This window comes from Solanum dulcamara, chromosome 9 (assembly GCF_947179165.1).
Source record: "Solanum dulcamara chromosome 9, daSolDulc1.2, whole genome shotgun sequence".
In the NCBI taxonomy this organism is placed as follows: Eukaryota; Viridiplantae; Streptophyta; class Magnoliopsida; order Solanales; family Solanaceae; genus Solanum; species Solanum dulcamara.
The window spans coordinates 13060905-13083812 of NC_077245.1; the positions used below are offsets into that span (position 1 = coordinate 13060905).

At 35.8% G+C, this 22908-nt stretch overlaps 2 protein-coding genes across 2 annotated transcripts; one reads left to right on the plus strand and one right to left on the minus strand.

Annotated features, from left to right (window-relative positions):
- Window positions 1-1007: 1007 nt before the first annotated feature.
- LOC129902324 (uncharacterized) lies at window positions 1008-11412 on the plus strand. Its single transcript, XM_055977525.1, has 7 exons — window positions 1008-1773; window positions 3512-3590; window positions 4151-4302; window positions 4749-4872; window positions 5343-5528; window positions 10032-10103; window positions 10253-11412. The coding sequence occupies exons 1-7, from the start codon at window positions 1253-1255 to the stop codon at window positions 11066-11068; spliced, it is 1950 nt and encodes a 649-aa protein (XP_055833500.1). The 5' UTR covers window positions 1008-1252; the 3' UTR covers window positions 11069-11412.
- A 780-nt stretch (window positions 11413-12192) lies between these two features.
- On the minus strand, window positions 12193-20179 carry LOC129903364 (uncharacterized). The gene is made up of 5 exons (XM_055978901.1): window positions 19696-20179; window positions 19291-19364; window positions 19111-19214; window positions 18928-18990; window positions 12193-13100 (listed from the first exon to the last, which is right to left on the minus strand). The coding sequence occupies exons 1-5, from the start codon at window positions 19761-19763 to the stop codon at window positions 12840-12842; spliced, it is 570 nt and encodes a 189-aa protein (XP_055834876.1). The 5' UTR covers window positions 19764-20179; the 3' UTR covers window positions 12193-12839.
- Between the last annotated feature and the right edge of the window lie 2729 nt (window positions 20180-22908).

Sequence of the window (22908 nt, forward strand, 5' to 3'; positions counted from 1 at the left end):
CTTTTAAACTTTGTTGAAGGATGTTTTTCTAACTAAAGATTAAAAATTGAAATAGATAACGGGTAAGGGTGAAAGATAGGGGTCTTGTATCAATGGTGTGACGGGCATTGATACGAGTACCGGCGTTATAAAGGGAAAGTTTATTATTATAGAATGAAGGATTGTAATTTGAGAATGCCAAAGCATATGTGAATTAACTGATTTATTATTGATTGATTTCTTTTGTGTGATTGTGTTTCTTATTTGAACCTGTATAATTGTGATAATTGAGGTGATTATATGTCATACTAATGTTTGATTTATTGAGATGCATCATCATCCTTTATGTTGTTGAAATTATATTGTGCACATACATTGACATGAGATTGAATATGAGTAAAGGTCTGACAAAATGAAAATCGTTTGTGAGAGAGCATTTTATGGTTATAAGTTGGGCACATGGAGATCGTCCGTGCTTGGGATGGTTTGATTTTATGATAGTTCGTTGAGATCATCCGCACAGACACGTGGAGATCGTCCGTGTCGGTATATGGACCTCGCAAGTCCTCCATGGGTCACAAACTCTCGAAGTATATTTCGAGAAGTATTGTGTATATACGGTTGTGAGGTTAATTGGTATTGAGGCATATCATCTTATGGTGTTGCATTGCATCTCATTATCTTTTTCACTTTTACTTGATTATGTGTTAAATATTTTGTAATATTTGATTATTCCTATTTTCGTGAGACTTTATTGATAAGTATAATATAAAATTATAAAATTTGAGAATGAATTTTTTATACTCCTGTCACTACTTTTTCGTTGTCGGTCAATGAGACATATTGGTGATATTTTTGTTCCTCATGGAACGTCGTCGTATAAACTCCTTTCACCTGTCCTATTAGGAGACCAAATCTGTACCCTCCTTTATATGGAGGGTTAATGTAAATTATAGCAAGTATAATTAAAAAATCCAGCTTTTATGAGCTTTCTATTCTCTCATTCCATATGAATCAAATTGATTTAATCCACTTTATGTACATATATACATGTAGTTATGTATGAACATTTCATACTGATATTTTGAAATTCTGTTTATATGTATAACTGTAACTGAAAAAACTCATTTGGGTTTGAAAACCCTAAGTTAGAATTTCAAGAAAACCTTAGTTTTTGCTCAAATATTCGATTTTCATTATTGTTTTTGGGGGAATTCTTGAAATTCCTGGATCTGGGTCTGTGAAAGAATCTTGTGGGTTTCTTTTAATACAAATGGCGGATCAAGAAGATGAAGAGTTGAAAATGGCGTTAAGGATGAGTATGCAGAAGGAGTCGCCAGAGCCCAAGAGGAGCAAACCGGGAGAGGAGGTCTCCGTTGCCGGTGGCGGTGGTGGGGAGGAAGGGGAATCGCCTGAGGTGAAAAACAGGAGACGTCAGAGGGAATTGATGGCTGCTGCTGCTGAAAAGCGGATGATGGCGTTGCCCAAGAATGTGGTGGTGGAGAAGAGTGGTGGGTCTGGCAGTGGAGTGGTAGTGGAGAAGAGTGGTGGGTCTGGCAGTGGAGTGGTAGTGGAGAAGAGTGGTGGGTCTGGCAGTGGAGTGATGGAATGTAAGGGTAAAAGTGTGAATTTGGGGAAGGGTGAAGATAAAAATGTGATGGTGAAGGGTGAGGAGAAAAATGTGAACTTGGGGGAAGAGCTTTCCATTGCAGAGGCTAATGAATTGTTTTCAATGATCTTTGGTTGTGAAGTTACCAGAGATATTCTTGGTCAGTGGACTAATCAGGGCATAAGGTATGGTAATAGTTATGTTTTTCCCCCCTTAAAAGTATATCAGTGGAGTTAGGATGATGCGTTAGTGATAATTGAAATAATGAATTCAGTTTAGGTTTGCTATTTATTTTTCTTCTTTTATAGTGTGATATAATCTCTTGAGGTAGTTTGTTCATTTGAAAATTGCATTTGGTCACTTGCTATTGGCAATTGGATTTTTACTTGTTCTTCTTGATGACTTGTTTTTTACCCTGTATATTTAGGTTCTTATGAATATTCTTGGTTTCATGTGTAGATAACCATCTTACAAATAGCTGTTATGGACTATGCAATGTTTTTATTTTCTTTTCGAAATTTTAAGCCTGTTAGGTGCTCAGGCACTTGTATAAAACAAAAAAATAAAATAACAATATCGTTGAAAATAAGAAAGAACACAAAAATTCAAAATTAATTTGAGATGAGTAGTTCTAGTAAGATTCGTAACATGAATATTGTTACGTTTGGCAGAGATGTAACGTATGCCAAGGAATTATCCGCTTTGGTCCGATTCCCTCTGAGCCACCTCAAGCCTTTTGGGTTTAACGATTTTGTCACTTTGGGATCTAATACAAAAGAGGCCTCAACATTTGAATACAACAACAACAACAACAACCCAGTGAAATCCCACAACGTGGGGCAGGATAAAGTGTACGCAGACCTTACTCCTACCAAGATAGGACAGCTGTTTCCGAAAGATTCTCGGCTCAATAAAAGCATAAAAAGAGGTCAGATAAGGCTAAAAAATTCAAAGTGATATGGGAAAGCAAATAATGAAAGTGACACAGATAAAATAGAGTAATCAAAGTACAGAAAGTAATAGATAATAACAGAAATCAGAGCACAAAAAATTATAATGCGCTAATGCGCCTACTAATAAAGAAGAATAACGAGACTATGTCGTCCGTGAAAAGCATACACCATGGCACCTCACTTTGAATTTGTCGCGTCAATCCATCCATCACCAAGGCAAATAAAAACAGACTAAGAGCTGATCCTTGATGCAACCCCATCACAACTGGAAAGTGCTCTGAGTCCCCTCCTACCGTCCTTACCCTGGTTTTGGCACTCTCATACATGTCCTTGATCACCCTAATGTACGCCACAGGTACACCTTTAGCCTCCAAACATCTCTATAGTATCTCTCTTGAACTTTATCGTAAGCCTTTTCTAGATCGATGAATACCATATGTAATTCCCTCTTCCTCTCACTATACTGCTCCACCAGTCTCCTCATAAGATGGATGGCTTCCTCTCAAAATATTGGCCATACATAATCCACTTACCAATTACATTATCAAAAAAAAAATAAAAATTACTTATCATTTCCCGGAAAAGGCACTTCTCAAATGAAGTGGCCAAGCACAAACTGTTCTTTTCCAAAAGTTTTTCTCCGAAAGCTGTTTTGGTGAAAGTGCTTCTCAAAATAAGCAGTTTTTGAAAGCTTGGCCAAACAAGCTCTTAGAAGTGTTTATGTTGCGCTACCTAATACAGAGTCTGTCATAGTATGTCCTTGTGTAGTGTGTATGTAAAGGATGCTGTCATTGCATCTTTCCGAACCTTGTATAAATGGTGGGGAAATTCTAGTACTGCTTGGTAATATATAATTTTGTTACTTGTATTGTTGGTTCCCTTGATCTATTCTCTGCTTATTTAGGTTGGAGATTTGATACATGGATTCATCTGAGTTGACTTGCTGATGCTTGAACAAAATATTTTGTAGGTTTAGTCCGGATCCAGATACATCTATGGGTTTAGTGCAGCATGAAGGTGGGCCCTGTGGTGTGCTAGCAGCAATACAGGTAATACTTTGGTCTCCTCTTGTTTTTTTGGTAATAAATTTTAGTTTCATAGATGAAGATGAACTGATTGTCATTTTCTGGTTTATTAGCGAGCTTTTTTTTGCTGGGGAAAGATAGTTTTGAACTTGCTCGATTTTATGTTAATCTCACAGCTACTTCTAGCGGTCAAGAATGAATTTTGTCTGCGCTGGATAGTATATTTTTGTATTTGCTAAAAGTTAGAAATTGATATGATTTTACGACATGTACGGATTCAAATGCCAGTGTTAATTACGAAAATTTGCAGTGCTAGTATGCATTAATTTCTTGTACATTCATGGGCATTTTCTGTCACTTCCAATAGATAACTAGGTGCCATTTAGTTCTGCTGGATGGCAAATTATTTGGCTACTTATGCTTAAGTACTTTATTTGTTCGCTCTATATGATTGTACACTACTTCCATTGGTACTTGATTCTAAATTCATCATATTCCCTGTTTGACTTTAGCATCTTTTGGACTCAATTCAAGTTTCACATAGTTTTCCATCTCCTTTTGACAACGGTGCCATGATTCTGCAGGCTTTTGTTCTGAAGTACCTATTGTTTTTCTCGGATGATTTAAATATGGTTTCACCTAGCTTGTCTGGCCATGTGGGTTTGAGAAGATTGGCTAATAAAGAATCTGCTGGAGCTGATATTTTTTCGTCTCTAAGTGAAGAGACAAAATCAAGGTGAATATTTTGTGAATCTTGTTCCTGTGTGGGCAGATCGTATTGTTTTTTAAAGTGGATTACTGAATTTATGCCTTATTGAGAACCTTTTTCATATTTAACTGCTACAAGGCTCATGCAGACATGCACTAGAGATATTACACATCTATATTCTATACACATTGTTTTTATATGCAAGTACATTCTTTTATGAGTAAAAAAAAGTAATCCCCGGACCCCTCCCTAAAAAATGAAAAATTGTAGTGGAGAAACTTTACCACTAGGACCAACTGCTGACTGCAGTTAGTGTTCCTTTTATGGTCTTCTGATTGTCAGTTGTCTGATTGAATCATCTCTTCTTGAGTTAACTGGTGTGCTTTTATCAATGTTGCTGGGAAAATTTTGATATTGTGGGACAAATCCTGAAAAATCTTTTCTTCTTTTCCTTTTTTATTGATTCGGGACAGAGCATTGATAAGAGGCATGTGTGAGATATTGTTTATGTGTGGAAGCAATAGACGGGTTGTGATAGCATCTTTGAGAACACTTGATGCTAACCTTGAGGGGTCTCAGGGGCGTTCAGGTGATGAGGTAAGCTACTAGATGTTTGGTAGGATTTATCTTTTCATGTTGCTCCTTTCTGTGTTACTCCCTCCTATTTTAATTTAATTGTTGGGGAATCAAACAGCTTTTATTTCAGTACAAAGTTTTCTTACTTCTAAACACATTTAGTAAGAAAATTGTGATATATAATAATTGTTATCTAATTTCTAAATTTGTGACTCTTATTTCAAAAAAGTTGAGGAATCCATGTCGAGTCCCTACCAAAGACCCTTGTACTCAAAATTTTGTGTTTCTTTTTGGTAGGGGAACTGTATTCTGAGTCCTTTTTTACATGTCTTTCCTCTGTTCCTTTTTTTTTCTTTCAAATAAGAGATTTTTACTTGTACCTTATGGATGTAATGCTTAATCTAGAACATGTGCACGTGAAAGTGCTTGCAGTTTGTAAATCTCTTTTTATTTGACTAATGCTTGATTCTAATAGTTACTGTTTTATACAGGTCATTTCTAAAGCACTTGAAGGTATCTCAATTGAGTCCGGGGCTAACTTGCAAAAGGTTTTAATCATTAACACGTATACTTCGTCAGAGGATGCCCTTCAAAGGCTTCAAGCACTGCTCCCAGTATTCCGAAGTCGTATGGGAGCAATGCTGTTCCTAATATCTTCTTTGCTTTCTCATGGAATGGTAAGTTCTTTTTTATTTTTTTCATTTGTCTGTGTGCATGTTCATGTGGAGGGTAAGGGGTCGAAGCTCCCCATTTTGCTTCAACATAGAAGAAGAGTAGGCTTTTTCCTTAGGATCGGTCCTAGTTCTGAATGTACGCATTGCTCAACAGGATGAGAGTAGAAACATATAAAAGAAAATGTACAAGTGGATTCATGGAACAATTTTTATAGCATCCCAAAATGATTAAGAGAAAGGATCAATGGGAATAGCATATCTTGTAATGTATCAGTCTATTAACAGATAGCTGACCAATCTTTATTAGGACAAGATCCACAAGCATGTAACTGTCACTAGAATGGTCTGTGCTGCCCTAGTGCTCGTGTTAGGGAAACAAGATGACGAGGGTTTGGTACGAGCAACAATATATGTATATATATGATTGGCTTCTTACCAAGAAGTTCCAATGCTTCTCTCACTACAATGAGAGCAATGTTCTTCTGATCATAGGTGAAAATTCTTTTCCAACAATAGGAAATTTTCATTTTAAAAAAAACATCTTCATTTTCAAAACAAGAGAAAATGTAATACAGTGAACAGAGCCTGGTTCCTGAATCTCTTTTATAGTTTGAACTATCAAACTTAATCCCAAAAATTTGACAAACTCTTTGTTTGTCATCGGTCTAAGAATGTGTAGAATCCAGACAGGAGATTTTGTGTAGAATCCAGATGTTACACATTCATTTGCTAGCAGCACTGCATCCATTAAGTCATCCAAAAATTAATTGTCATGCCAATTATGGATAAAGTCCTAAACTGGAAGGCAAGTAACCTTTACACATCTTTAGTTAATAGATATCCACCATCAATTTTCACAATTATTAAAGCACGTAAACTATGGTGAGTCGGAGATGATTCTAAAATATAAACTGATCTCATTCTAACAGAAAAACTGCCACGAAATCACATCTTTAAGCCGGAAGATTAAATTCTTGGTCTTACCAAAATGCCTCAGTGTAAAATTATCTCGTAGTTGTCAAAAAATGAGAATACCTTGTAGTATGATGAACGAAAAAAATTAGGTACTGTATATTGCTTTGAGTTGGTTGCTACTTATTGAAAAATGAGTTGGTTGCTACTTATTGAAAAATGAGTTGGTTGCTGTCTCATGGCTATTTGTTTTGCTGCTTTTCATCTTTCTGTTACCTCCCCCAATCCAAAAACATAGTTCAGTTTTGACTTTTGCGTCTCTTGAGTCTGAGAAATATATTTTCAGTCAGACTGAATGTATTAAGATTCAGTGTCACTAATACCAAACATAATGTATAACGGTTGAGATTTGCATCAAAAGAATACATTTGCACTACTACTTAAGTAAGGTCGGAGACATGGTCAAAGAGCTCTCACTGTTGATTAGTTCTATGCTGTCTGTTGGCAATTTAACAACAAGAACTATACCTCAATCGAAGCTAGTTGGGTTCGGCCATTGTCTATCGCTACTAAAAAATCACTATTTTCCCATTAAAATTTTCCACTGGAAAATGTTCGGTGGCTATTCCCATAAATATTTTGATTGAACCAGTGAGAAGAAAAAATAGTAGTGTTTTCATATGGAAAATTAGGAAGCTTCCCAATGTTTTAATGAGAATTTGTTTTCTATCATGCGTTTTTCCAGCGTCTAGTTTGGACTTCAGTAGGAAATGGGTGGGACAATCATGTTTTATAATGCAAATTTTCCATTGATTCGCGATGGGAAAAACCTCTGTTTTTAATGTCGCTTCATTTAGACCCGCCTTAGTCCTATGTTCAAAAAATTTAGGTCCTCTACACTGGAAGTGTCCTTCATTATCGACATACAAATCTCTAACAAGACTAAAGACTCCTAGCGGACACTGGACTTAAAGAAGCATGCCATGACTAAGATTTAATCCCAACAAATTGGTGTCGCTTATATGGATCTTTATCCATTGTGCCAAATTTCCTCCAAGTTTGCATGGACTACAAGGGTTTGTAGGTCTTTCAAAACAACTTCCTTTTGTGCAAATCTATTGAAGATCCCTTTGCATGATTAACTTATTAATCGTTTGGCCATGAAAATTATTTTCTTTTTATTGGAATAATTTTTCACTTTATTTTAACATTAGTGTTTGGTCATTAAATTTTCAAATCCAACTTGGAGTTGAATTTCAAATTTGGATGAGTGCTCCAAACCTGTTTTCCAACTCCCATCTTAAAAAAATTAATCCGTCATCATAAATTCCAAATAAAATGGAAAAATTGGAATCTATGGCCAAATTGTTTTTTTGAAGCTGGTAACTGTATGTATGTATGTATGTATTATGTATGTGTGTGTGTGTATATATATATATATCAGAAGAAACAAAACAGTACTTAGGTAGTAATGAAACCATATTTACATGAGAGCTCAAAATGCTACTGTTTTCTATCTATAATATAAAACATCAATAATAGAAACAGTATAATTTGAGTAAATCTCTGATTACACCAAAAATGCAGAAGCAAGATGAAGTTCAACTCGATTTTCTGCACACATCTCTATATTCTTGAAACATCTGGAATTTCTCTCCTTCCAAATTGTCCACCGAATGCAGGTAGAGACAATACTCCATCTACTCTTGTCCTTTGCTTGTAAGCCTCTTTCCTCTTTAACATTTTAGAGCTTTGGTACAGGATATGTCTTCAAGTTTTAAGATAATTCTCCGCAGATTTGTTCTGAACTTACAATGTAGGAAGAGGTGGTTCACTGTCTCTACTGTTTCTTTACACAAAAAACATCTTGAACACAATGGAAGCCCTCCTCATCAGATTGCCTAGTGTAAGGGTTGCTTCTTTAGCTAGTAGCCACATAAAACAGGTTACTTGGTGAGGGATTTAGTTTTCCAGATGTGTTTCCGAATGATTCGTCATTCTGTAAGTTGCATTGACCTTGAATAAACCCCCTATTGTTGCCTTGCCCACCACAATGCATCTTCACCTGTCTGTAGCCCAAATTGCTCAAGTGTACTAAAGAATCAGCCACGCTTTGTAATTCTCAGTTATTGATCTGTCTTTTGAAAATGATGCTCCATTGTCCATCCTTGAGGTGTCCTCATTTTTGCTTAAGTCCTTTGTTGATGAAGGACTAAATTGAAGATATCTGAAAAAACAATTTCCAAATTGCCCACTCATGTCGATTGTCCTTCCAAAAGCTATTTTGGTTCCCATCTAAAACTTTGATCTTGGAATTGGCTTACAACGCACCCCATAGGGCTCGAATGGATCTTCATAGGCTAACCCCATAAGGTGTAGTAACCTCCTTAGTCATCCAATTTGTCTTCCTGTTCATATTTAACTTTGATAAACTTTACCCTAAAAAGGCTGATTGTCACTGGTAAACTTCCACAGCCATTTCATTCTGAGTGCTTTGCTCCGAACCTTCAAATTCTTGATTACCAGATTCTAACTTGTTTTCTTTACGAAGTTTTATGCATGCTGCTTCCTATTGAGGTTCAGCTGGTCAGTAATAATTATGAGGTACACTTTGTCCCTAATTTTGTATCAACATAGGATGCAGTATGTAGTGTTAAACCAGGGGCCATCAAGGGTTGCATTGATTCTTTGGGTAATAGAAAAGGTAACCGATGGACCATTGAATTGTAAGATGTGGTGAGATTCTGTTTAAGAAACTGAATATGATCATGAGTGTTGGGATGTAAGTTGATTTTCTACATAATTAAGAATAAATGCTTAAATTTTTTTACCGTACTATAATCCCTCATAATTTAAGCAGGAATTTTGATATTATCAGCTGGATAAAATGTGAAATATGAATATGTTTCTTCACAATACCTGCATAAGAACACCTAAAATGACATAAATTCCTCCAAAGTAAGGCAGCTTACTTAAAATAAGTCGCAGTAAGCCCCCTTACTTTAAAATAAAGCGTCTTGCTTCTTTAATAAAAGAAAAATCATTTTTGAATCATGGTAGGACTACATAGTAGAAGTTCTTAATAATTTTTAATTCATCTTTTCTTTTTAAAGCTAAAACTAGTATGTTGAAGACAGAATTAAGTAAATAATTGTGTTAGCTAGCTTTTGCAGTTGAGTATGCCTAAGATCTATTTTCTTATATGGTGTTAGAGACCCATTTCAATTCTTATGTTACCCAATGTTGGACCCTGATGTTATATTCTGTTCACGATCAAGATGTCTTGGGAGTGCGGGAGCATTAGAATAGTCCCACATTGGTTGTAGATGGGGAAATTGGTCTCCTTATATGGTCTTGGGCAGTCTCACCTCATGAGCTAGCTTTTGAAGTTGAGTTAGGCCTAAGGTCTATTTCCTAACATTGTAGATGTAAACTAATTAGTTACGCTAATTCTTCAATATGGTATCATATCCTTGCAGCAGGAGTAAATCAACGGCGATCAGATGTGTGTATTCATGAGATTGTAGTGTCTTCATTTCTGGTTTGGTAGCTTGTCATACTAGCCCATGCCTTTACAGGTTATTCTCTGTGCAGGACTCTGTTCAAGCTGATAGGGATGATCCTTCTCAACCTTTGGTTACAGCACCTTTTGGACATGCTTCGCAGGTATCCAGATATTGATAAAAGGCTTATGTTTTGGTGAATATATTGTATGCTCTTCTCCTTTGTGCCAGTTGTGGATTTAGGTACTAGTCAGGCTAGGTATATTTTTTTTAAAATTTTCATAAGTGGTTATTTTGTCTTTCCTGGAACAGGAAATTGTGAACCTGTTGCTTTCTGGGGAAGCTGTTGCCAATGTGTTTGATGGGAGGATGGATTTGGGTGGTGGCATGTTTGTGAAGGGTATCTCCACAACGGTTGAAGTTGGATTTATTACTCTGCTGGAGTCCCTAAACTTCTGTAAAGTTGGCCTGCATTTGAAATGCCCGACATGGCCAATATGGGTTGTTGGCAGTGAATCTCATTACACAGTCTTATTTGCTCTCGATACAAAAGTTCAGGAGGAGAATGAACTTGAAGGCAAGGAAACAAAGATCCGTAGAGCTTTTGATGCACAAGATCAGAGTGGAGGTGGTGGATTCATTAGTGTAGAAGGTTTTCATCAAGTCCTTAGGGAGACTAATGTCAATCTTCCAGCTGACAAGCTTCAAAATCTCTGCAGTAGTGGATACATTGTATGGAGTGAATTCTGGCAGGTCCTGTTGGACTTGGACAAGAGTTTGGGAGGGCTGAAAGATCCTAGTGGATTAATGGGGAAAAAGGTCTTTGATCTATACCACTTTAATGGGATTGCAAAATCAGTTATGAACGGAAACCAGGTTTCATCTGGAAATGATATTCCGGTACAAAGGCCTAGACTCACCAAGCTGAGAGTTTCAGTTCCCCCAAGGTGGACGCCAGAGGAGTTTATGTCTTCAGGCCCAAGTACAAGTGATCCTGCCGGTAAGGATTGTGTCACTGAAGTTTCAAAACCAGAACCTTCTCAGCATGCTCCTTTAGTTGACTGCATCCGGACACGCTGGGCCCGAGCCACATGTACTTGGGAAGGTGATCCACCAAGCATAGTTTGATTGGTTAATTGATATAAGTCTGAAACTGCAACCTTGTTTTCTGGGGATTATGACATAGAGCAGGAGTCATTGAAGTGTGACGCTAGGTTTACTTCTGAACAAGGTGAATGCTTTCTGGGCAGGATTTTTTTTTTTACTCATGGCAGTTTTCCATCATGAACATAATGCAATGCCATTTTCAACTGTGTGATATTGTAACTTTAAGATTCTAGTTTGATTTGGAATAGTCCAATTCTGAGGGTAAGAGCGGCATACTGTCATTTCACATTAATCTTTCAACCTTTTGCTGTTGATTAGTTTTTTTCACTGAAAGGGAGATAAATAAGCATCAGACTGGTCTTTAATTATTGTTGTAACTTTAGAAAGCCTCTCATCTTTGCGGTTGATTAGGGAATATCATATTCAGAAAAGTGTTTTGTCTCAAATACATGGTGTCTATTACTATATTTGTTGATGGATGGAATTCCTTAAACCTCTCTGGGTGGGTTGGCAAGTTTGCACATGCACAAGGCAGGCAGAATGGGATCTTATAGAGGCCATAGTCACAAAGACAACTACCTACTACTACCTTCCAAACTTATTACTCTTGCATGTATCATTTCAATATATAGTGAAGTCATGGCATTGGTCTGGTGTAATGGTTGCATTTTATTTGATTTATTCATGTCTATTCTCTTCAGATGAGATTGGTGTACAATCTTTTGTTCAAACTAACCTTAATCCCTTCCCCAACTCATCGCCAATAATGAAACATCAAGAAATTAAAGAAAGGAAAATACTCTTAACTTGATAAGAAATTTCATTTTGCAAGTGAGAGGAGCCCAAATAACCTTTTAAGTGTTGCAATAGATTGAAGATCATGCAGAATGGAAGTGCCAAAACTGGTCTTGCTAGCATTTCTACAAGCACAATATTTTTAACTTCTACTAAGGCACACCAAATACTCTGTCACGACCCAATTTGGACTGTGACCGGCACTAAGGGAGAGAATCCCAAAGTAAGCCTTACCAAAATTCTACAGAAAAATTGGGCATAATTTCCTTTGTTTTTGGGCCTATCCTGAATTTTTCCTGTCTCAGAAATCAACGACACAACTAACAACAACTGTAAAACAATGCACCATATCCATCAATAAATCAATTGCCACGCAATAATACCAATTCATCTCCAAATACGACAAAGAAGTTTAAAATTAGTCACATGACTTCATTACGAATGAATAATCATGACTCTGTTAGATAAAGGAAAAACGGAGCAACCCTAAGAGATTTAAAAGAAAAAAACCAAAACAACTCAATAAATTTCTCGCCACGCGAAGCAATGTCGGGCTCACCAAATGCCACCAAAGCGTGCTCTCTAGTTAATGTAATCCTTGCCAATGCCACCTGAATTCTCTGTAAAGTTTTATCCAAAACGAAGTTCTGCTGAACCTTAAATTGTTCATACAAGGAAATATAGGGCTAAAAAAGAGCAGCTAGATAAGAACCAAAATCTCCAACAATAAATAACATGAGGTCAACGGTCGTGTGGAGAGGCAAGCTGAGGTCTCTTGAGAAGAAATCTTACAAAAACCAAAGACATTCTATGACAAGACAGAATTTGGTAAGTTTTACAAAACACCATCTAAGAACAAAAAACGTTGTTCAAGATGAATGCTGAAATGCTGCTCCAATGATGGTACTTCTCTGAGTAATCCAGAATGGACTGCTACTTTACACAATTTTTGCCAAAATCCACAGCTGGAACAATCTTGGAAACGGGTGTCCAACTTTCAGACCCATAGGCTTCCAAAGGCTTCTTCAAGTGCCCTTTTCCTGCTTATTTCTAAACTCCACCCCCCAGCCTTAGCAGCCCTTTCAGTTCTTAGTTTCATCTTTTCATCATCGTCGTACTCTCCCCCTAGCATATCTGGAAATGATCCAACTGGGAGAGGTTGTGTTGGCCGTGGCTGAGCTATGCCTCCGGCTATTGCAGGGGCATAGTGCCCTTGTGGACCAGTACTGGACCCTGCCTGAGGGCCTTGGCCCAAAGCCTGCAGAAACGAAGATAAAAATTGGTTAACATTAATATCAGATTATCTAGATGATCACAATTTAAGAAGTGATTCAATATGACAAAATCACAATCAAAGGCGGATCTGGAATTTGAACTGTACTGGTTCAAATTTGTAATTCTATCACTTCCATCAAATTCACAAGGTCCAGAATCTGTTATTGGTACATATTTAGTGAATTTTTTAACAAATATACATAGCCTAAGCTAATACATCGGATATGCCTCTGACCATAGTTATAATCAATTACATTCCCTCCTTCTCATTTAATCTCATACACTGCTGTACAAGACCATCACTATCGATTGTCCTACTTTTACTATTTGTAACCTCTCTCTCCATTATCAAAGAACAAGCAATAAATAAATAAATTTGTAACTATAGTCTCTCTAACATTGTGGTTGGTAGAGGAGAATTCATCAAATATGAAGAAATCAAGCTAGCGATTACTATACCTTGACAAAATTTACTGTAAACATATGACCATCAACAGTTTACAGATTGTGCACATAGAAGAAATAGATGAAATTTCTATAACAGGAAGCTACAAGTTCACTAGGTCTCATTTAAGACCATTTTCGTACTTGAAAAAATCATTTGCAATTGTTTCATTTGATACTAATTTATTGCGGATTTGTCAAAATAGGGAGAAAAAAGAAAGGAAACAGATGGAAAAGAAGTGCCCTTTTGTTCAGCATTATGAGAGCATTAAATGACTCAGGAATTGTTTCCATAAAATTCAACACTGAATTTGGAGGAAGCTACTCTTGAAGTAAAGTGAAAGTAGAAAACTACAAAGCCTAATTGAGCTAGGGACTGTAAGAGGGCTAATGGAGGGTCCCTGGGCAGTATGTGGGAATTTCAATGTGTGTAGGTTTCCAACAGAGAAGAGAAGTTCTCAAAGAAGGACCTCTGCCATGATAGAACTATCAGATACCATAGAAGACTTGGAGCGCATTGATCTTCTTTTAGGAGGAAGTTATACATGGTTCAGAGGAGATACTAATAATGCAGCTTTCAAGGATAGACAAAGCTTTATTCTCTACAGAGTGGAGTGAACAATTTAGCATCCAGAGACTGACATCAAATCATGTGCCTATAGCCTTACAATGTGGCACTTGGGACCAAAACAAATCATACTTTAAATTCGAAAACAGGTTGCTTAACACTCAGGGATTTGCACACAGAGTCGGAGCGTGGTGGAATTCTTTTACATACTTATTAGCTTGCAAATCAGAAGTACTAAAAGGCAAGCTAAAAGAGTGGAGTAGGGAAGAAAAAGGAAATCTGACTTTGCAAAGATCCACTTTGCTAAACAGAATGACAGCTATGGATTCTACAATTGATTCAGAGCTTAGACAGAGGAAGAGGCAGCTGTGAAGACATCAATATTTATGGAATTTGAAGAATTGTTGAAGAATGAGGAGATTGCCCGGAGATAAAGATCTAGAATGTTGTGGCTGAAAGAAGGTGACAACAATACTATTCCACAATTCAGCCAATGCCCACAAAAGAAGTAATTACATTGATCACCTAGAAGTGCAAGGGGAAACAGTAAAGGAACCAGGCAGAGTAAAAGAGGAAATCATACACTTTTATAAGAAACTGTATACAGAAACAGAGAGGTGGAGACCTGCAGGGAATATGACAGACTGCCCTACAATATCAGAAGAAGAGAAGGCACAACTACAAGCAAGTTTTGAGGAACAGGAAGTGGTCAGTTGCTTGAAGAGTGTGGAAATGTGCTGGGGGCAAAGCTCCTGGACCTGATGGGTATACTATGGGGGTTTTCATTAAATGCTGGGATATTTTAAAGCAGGATGTAATGGATGCTTTCCACAACTCTTTTGAAAATGAGATGTTTGAAAAGAGTTTCAATGCCACATATATTGCTTTGATTCCAAAGAAGAAAGAGGCTAAGGAGCTAAAAGACTTTAGACCAATTAGCTTGATAGGAAGCTTTTATAAGCTTCTGTCTAAAGTCCTAAAGTGTTGACTGAAAGGATAAAAGGGATGATGGCCAAGTTAGTAGAATCTCAACAGACGGCTTTCATCAAAGAAAGACAAATTATGGATGTAGTGTTGATTGCCAATGAAGCAATAGATTCAAGGCTAGCGCAAAAGAAGCCTGGAATCTTATGCAAATTGGATATAGAAAAAGCTTATGATCATTTGAATTGGGGTTTCTGCTCAGGAGAATGGGATTTGGGGAAAAATGGAGTAGATGGATCAACTTCTGTATTTCCACAGTGAAGTACAAGTTTCAGTACTGATTAATGGTGCATCTGCAGGCTTCTTTGCAGCCAATCAGGTTTTGAGGTGGCTATAAGCAGTGTAGAGAGTCTGGAGGTGACATATCTCCAATATGTTGATGATACACTGATCTTCTGTGAGGCAGAGGAAGAGCAGTTAAGATATTTAAGAGTAATTTTAGTACTCTTTGACGGTATTTCAGGTTTGCATATAAACTAGGGGAAGATCCATGTGTATCCCATTAATCCAGTCCCAAACATTGATCTTCTGGCCTCAATTCTGGGAGAAGTGAGGGCTTTACCCTCTATATACTTAGGGATGCCTTTGGGGGCTAAGTCAAGGTCAAAAGAAATATGGAACTTGGTCCTGGAGAAATGTGAAAGGAATCTATCTAGATGGAACTTATATGCTTACTTTCTTCCCAATCCCTGTAGAGGTTGTACAAAGACTAGGCAAGATTATGAGACCCTTTTTTGGCAAGGAAACAAAACCAGAAAGGGTTATCACCCAGTCAAGTGGAAAGTGCTTATAACCAACAAGAAACAAGGAGGTCTTGTAATGATAATTTTGAAGGACCAGAAGAAAGCTTTGAAAATGAAATGGTTGTGGAGATATGCTCGTGAGTCGCACACTCTGTGGGAAAATGTGATCAAATTGAAGTATGGTGAAATGGATGGTTGGATACTAAAGAAGCAAATAACCCATATGGGGTCACTGACTGGAGATCAATCAGAAACTGGTGGCCCATACTACTTAGCCACACTACCATTGCAGTCAATGATGGTAGAAGAACTCCCTTCTGGAATGACATATCAATAAAGTTCCCGAATTTGTTTGATTTAGCTTTGTTTCAAGACAGAACTGTGGCAGACATGTGGTCTCCTCAAGGTTGGAATTTAGTCTTCAAAAGAAGATCAAATGATTGGAAAATTCCAAGAATGGTTGAACTACTTAAAACTCTTGAATCCTTCCGAGGGCTAAAAGTTGGGATGGACATATTATGGTGGAATGGACACAGCAAAGGGGCATATAAAGTAAGTTCAGAGTACAAGTTTCTAAATGTGACTGGGGTCCAGAACAACATCTGGCCATGGAAACAAATTCGGAAAGCCCAAACACCTCTGAAGCTGGCATGCTACTCATGATTGTTAGCAAAAGTGGCAGTTTTGACACATGAAAATCTAAGAGGACCATCATCTTAGTTACACATTGTTGTTTGTGTGGAAAGGCAGCTGAGAGCCTGAGACAGTGGGACATTTGTTCCTACATTGCAGAATTAATGACCAACTACTGAAGATTTTCATCAATCTCAGCGGCATACAATGGACAATGCCTAGTAAGATTGTTGACACTCTTTACAGTTGGGAGGAAGCTGGAATTGGAGCCAAGAAAGGGAGCATTTGGGGAACCATTCCAGCATGCATTTGGTGGACTGTCTGGAAGGAGAGGAAAGCTAGAAGTTTTGAAGATAGGAGTAGGACAGTTCTGAGGATCAAAACTGATAGTATTTTGCTTGTGTTTTTGGTGTACAAAGAAATCTTCCATAGATGCAGAAGTTATCCTAAAAGTTTGAGTCATGCAAGGATCAGGAGTTAATTTGTTTTCTTACTAACTTCTCACTTGTTGTCAAGGGTTTTTCTGCACTAAGTGCTGGTTTATTATATAAATGTTACTTTCCTAAGAAAAATATTGCGGAAGACTATCCCTCTCTGCAATTTTTCGGCTGATCTGGAGAGAGAATATGAATTTTTGAAGATAAAGAAAACTCTCTATACTTCAGGTGTAAAAAGGATGTCATATTTTTTTTTTTATAAACAATATTATTAACAATGGGAAAACTCTTGTATACAAGTAGTTAGTAGTATAACATAAAATAGAAAATCTACAACGGACATGATTCTCTATGAAAGACACCCAATCATCTATACAAGTTGGAATCTCAAGGATGCACCAAAAAGCAATCAAAAACAAAAGGATATTCCTCAAATGTACAATTTTTTTTGGATAATGGTAACTTCTACAAAATCATTTTCAATCCCCTTAAAAGGTTTCCTATTTCTCTCCCTCCAAACAACCCACATAAGAGCTAGCAAAGCAACCTCCATGCCCCTTGGTCTTCTACTCCTACGTGCTACGTTTTCCAGCCCAGATACGTAACACGTCTCTAACAATACATGGCATCACCCACTGTACCCCAAAACAATTCAAGATCACTCTCCACAAACCTGACACTACCTTACCATGCACCAAAATATGATCAACTTCTTTGCCCTAACATTTACACATATAGCACCAACTAGACAAGCAATATTACTCTTCTTCAGATTCTCAGCTGTCAGAATTGTTCCCCTTGCTGTCAAACTTGCAAATAACACCTTCCTATGGGCCCTAGGAATCCAAGTCGATGAATGTGCGAAGCGTGTCTTCTCTCTCATCAACAAACTCTAGTAAATAAATTTGACCAAGAATAAACCATCAATGCTCAGCACCCATCTCCATGAGTCATTATTAGAGTGAGATCTGTTTTGCCTGTAAAGTAACTCCATCAACCTTTGAAATTCACCCAGTTCCCAGTCTAGTAGCTTTCCCCTGAACGTGAGATCCTAAATTACTCCCCCACCCCACCTACCACCCCCTCATGCTCCCTACAAATCTGATGAACTATCAACTCCCTCTGGTTTGAAACTTTACAAATTAGGAAATCATATTGTAACAGATAGATGGTTTAAGTTTGTGGAGTTTTGCTATAAATCCACACACATTGTAAAGACACACCAACTTTGTGCAAGACTAATTATATGTTTATTTAATGAAAGAAGTCTGGCTTATGCATATGAAAGTTGGAAGTTCGGTGCACTTTGTTCATGAAGTGTGCGCTTATGCACCATGGCTAGATGTGTGCCATTTTTATGCTTGTGACAGACATGGCCTTGCTATAGTTTATACACCAGTATGAAAATGCTGCATATGTTACGCATTAACCAAGGTCATGAAGGAAGGCAAAATGTGATAAAAGAAACCCAAGAAAGATAGTAGTTAGCTCCATCTTCAGTCAAAGAATAGATGCTTTTACTCTGTGATTTGAGGGAACAGGAGATTTTTAGTCAAACTAAAATCATACAACTTTAAGTTACCAGTTTCACGAACAAAAATCATAGAACTTTCGCTTCCCTGGCTTTTAGCACATACTTTTTCAGTTTATACTAGGCCAGTAATTATCACTGTACTCTACAATCATGCTTTGCTTATTTCAAACAGTATTTCGAATTGCTATATAGGACTTCTATTCCAATTACTACTGATTTTTTGGATAAAAAGTGAAACTGAAAAGAAAAAAAAAGTTAGAGAAAGCTGTTCTAAACTATAATCGACTCCCCGTGGAAATGATCCTAAACGCTTATTCATCAACATGAAATAAAGAAAAATTAGAAGCTCAAGACACTGTTATGCTGCTGCAGAGTACTATGAAAAGTTTCTTAGATATTTGACCAGGACACACCAGAATTAACAAAATAACATAAAGCTTAAGAGTGAAAATCATTAGTCAACTCACATCTCCATTGGATTGCGTAGGCTGTCCCTTGCTGGCTGCCAAGGCTGCTGCATATTCTTCAGCCTAGTTCACCACAAAGCAAATTAAAAGAGCAGTATACAAAACACTAATGCTTTGCATGCAGCAGTTACGAGTTACTACAAACTCATGTTCATTTGCTATCAGAGCCCTTTAAGGACAAACCTTACGTGCTTGAGCAATCATGATTTGTTCTGCATTTTCTCTCTGGTACTGTGCGATCTTTGCCTCAATAGCAGGAACATCAATGCCTTCTATTAAATTGAATACTGCAAACAACAACATTTTGTTAAGCACAATTTTACGACTTTCAACTTGAACAAATCAGTGAAGAATAACGCTTACTCATATCCTCAACTTCCTCTAAATAATCATTGTATTCACGCAATGATGGAAAATTCTCTTCTCTTTTATTATAGCTGCAAAATTACATTGAAGTACATAAGAGTTTATAGACTAAATAGATAAAAACAAAAGAGTTCACAAAAACAGAACTAAAGTTTCCATTACTAGGTTAAAATATTTTCTCTCACTACAACACATACAGTTTACAAGTCAAACTAATAGTATTTAATTTCGCTAAAAATCACCTCCTTCCATTATTTAGCAACCACAAAATCAAAAAAATTAAGTTTTCAGCTCTGCAAACTTTACATATAGATATTACTGATTAAATTTAAACTGTTGCAAAACAGTGAAAAAGAAGACGATTTAAATAGAATAGATAAAACAGAGGCGAAGAGATATTACATGTTGGCAATGCGTTTTCTGATGGCCATCTCTTTGGAAAATGCATTGGTTCCTGAAGCCACCACCATTGTTGGAGCCACTTTCTAGCCCTAAAATCCAACTCAATATTTTTGTTCTTGTCTTCTACATCTACATACGGCGAGAGAGATAAAGGTTCACCGGCGGTTGATGGAGGCTCCGGTGAAATATAGCCTGAAGAGATCGGTGAAGAACGGTCGCTGAGAAAATTTAATCGATAAGTCGCGATTAGAATGTAATATTTGACATTTCATGTTTTCATATTGAAAAAAAACAATCAAATGATGCTCTTTTATATTTTATAAGATATAGTTTGAAAAAACTCATAAGCCCATATAAATATTGACACAATAAATTTGGGGGTTATTGGTTCGCTTGATTATTAGTTTAGCTTAAGACGGGCAGCGGAATTGGAACCGATATTTATCGAAATCGAATCGATATTTGCCGTAGTTTTGTCCGAAATCGGACCCGATCGGTATCCGTTCATACCGATAAATTCAATATAGGCCGTCTCAGTATTTTGGATTTTTTTAAAAAAAAATTAGTTAAATTGACTTAATTAATGATTGGAAAAAAATTCTAATATACATAATTTATTTAATATTTCTTCCAAAAGTATATCTTAAAAAGCTAAGACTTTTTTAAAAGGTCAAATTTAAAATTTTTAAAGTTTAAATTTAAAATTTTAAACTTTTAAAGTTTAAATTTTCAATTTTAAACTTTAAAAATTTTAAATTTTCAAATTTTAAACTTCAAAATTTTAAATTTTCAAGTTTAAATTTCAAATTTTAAACTTTAAAAATTTAAAATTTTCAAAGCTTAAATTTCAAAATTTTAAACTTTTAAAGTTTAAATGTTAAGTTTTAGACTTTTAAAGTTTAAATATATATAAAAAAATTGAATTAAATTGAAGACAATAATCAAAAAAAAATTAAGGCGAATAGCCTATAATTTTATTTATAAAAAAGTAATTAGTACAATTTATATTACAATTTACAAATATTAGAAGAGTACCTAATCTATGCAGTCACTTTCTAGGAAGAGTTCTGTTTTAATTAGACCTCGATTATCTAATATTTATACTCTCCAAAATAGTCTCGTCTTAATTCTTCTGACATATCTCTAGTTATTTGTTCTAAAAGTGGTTGTATAGTTTGTTCCTCTAATGCATCCATTCCGTTTTCACTTGAATCTACCAAAATATTATCAACATCATACTCAAATTGGGCAGGTAAACCTGGACGCCCAAAATTCCTACGCTCCGCATTAATCCAATCCTTAAGTAATACCGATATCTCTAAGCTGTCAGATGCTAACGAATGCCTATGCTCTCCTATTTGAAATCTTGCCGCACTAAAAGCTCCCCCCGAACCGAAGCTACTGAAGATGTCTGAATAGCAAAAAAATCTCGAACAATCTATTGAAGTTTTGGAAATGTCTTGTTATGATTCCTCCACCAATTCAAAAGGTCGGGTTTGCCTTCTGCATTCTTAATGCTTTCCGTTTCCTGATTAAGATATTCATCAAAATCATTTTTTTCGTTAGAAGTAAGTCCTAGATAACTTTCTAACATATCATCAATATTATCTTCATAATATTTACATTTAGATGTTTGAGGTTCTTCTTAACGTACTACTTCATTTAAAATAGTAAAATTATACAAGTCATATAATTTTCTAGCTTCATTTTTAATACTATACTTAACTATTGCTAAACTAGGTTCTTCATCATCTTCAATATCTAAATTTAAATAATTTTTACAACCATTAGTGATACATCACTTTCTTTGTATGTTAGATTTAATAAACAAGCAGTTAAATAAATTTGAGGAATAGAAATAAAAAATTATTTATCAATCATTACATCAATGGAAGTTTTAAATCTTTGTTTATTTCAATAGTCGTAAAATTTAGTAGAAATTACACAAATATTTGATAAAACAGAACAAATAGTAGGGTATTAAAGTCCGAAAATTTATTTTGTAGCTAAATAAAAAACTTTTAAAAATTCTACAAGTTCTTTTACGTTATCTCAATCTTTATCTTGAAATCTATAATTCGTATCTATATTATGAGCATTCCAAACCATTTGCAAAGGTTTTCTATATTCATAAGCTACCTTAAGCATTTCGTATAAAGAATTCCACCTATTAGCAAATGTTTTTGAAATTTTTCTATATAGAAGATTAAATTCATGACACCTATTTTCAAATTCTTTACGTTTAGCTTTTAGTTGAAATTTAAAAATAAAATGACATGCAGCTTCACATTTAATGCAACCATTATTATACATTGTTATATCATCTCTAACAATTAAATTATATATATGTGCAGTACATCTAATATGAAATTCATCATCATAAATAGGGCTAAGTACACCTTTTAAAATATCACAAGCAAATGTATTATTAGAAGCATTGTCTAAAGTGACACTCATTATTTTATTAATTACTTCAAAAAATTCTGTAATTCCTAAAATAGTTTGAGCAATGTAAGCACTGGTTTTTGAAACATCACAATTTTTATAACCCAAAATACATTTTTGCAAACAAAAATTTTCATCAATCCAATGATCGATAATTATAAAATAATCATTACCATTTACACTACGACCTATATCAGAAGTTATAACTATTCTACAAGTATTATAATTAAATAAACAATGAAGATAATAAAAATGTTGACCTTGATAATCAAAATGACTTTTTAATAGTGTTTTTTGAAAAACCATTAAACGATGGATTATACACTAATTTAATATAATGAAGAAAATCAGGATTTTCACAAAAACTAAAAAGCAATCCAGTAATAACAATTATTTTAGCCAATTTTCTAGATCTCTTTCTCTACTATATGATCGATGTGTACTAGGGCTAGAAACATAGAAGGGTTTAATTGAGATTGTACCAGTTAGAGCCCCCTACTTCTTCAAATTCTTTTTTACAACAATTCATTAAATGATTTCGTAAATGATCCGTACCACCCGCCTTTTCCGTAGTTTTATGGTTCATAACATGTTTACATTTATTACAAATTGCTTTAGTTTTATCTTCACCCTAAGTCAAAAACTGCCATACAACATATTTTTTTTTACGTTTCGACTTAGGCTTAGCCCTACTAGGACGTACAAGGGGAGGGAGCGAGAGTGGGAAAAGAACTAGTAGCCGTAAGTGGCTCAGTTTCATCATCATCA

Bases quoted from the DNA above. Each gene is read 5' to 3' on its own strand.
- LOC129902324 (XM_055977525.1), top strand. From the start codon at position 1,253: ATGGCGGATCAAGAAGATGAAGAGTTGAAAATGGCGTTAAGGATGAGT. The intron at 3,591-4,150 runs GTAATACTTTGG...ATGATTCTGCAG, and splicing joins GTGTGCTAGCAGCAATACAG to GCTTTTGTTCTGAAGTACCT. The intron at 4,303-4,748 runs GTGAATATTTTG...GATTCGGGACAG, and splicing joins AGTGAAGAGACAAAATCAAG to AGCATTGATAAGAGGCATGT.
- LOC129903364 (XM_055978901.1), bottom strand. From the start codon at position 19,763: ATGGTGGTGGCTTCAGGAACCAATGCATTTTCCAAAGAGATGGCCATC. The intron at 19,365-19,695 runs GTAATATCTCTT...GTAATTTTGCAG, and splicing joins AGAAAACGCATTGCCAACAT to CTATAATAAAAGAGAAGAGA. The intron at 18,991-19,110 runs GTTTGTCCTTAA...GTGGTGAACTAG, and splicing joins TGATTGCTCAAGCACGTAAG to GCTGAAGAATATGCAGCAGC.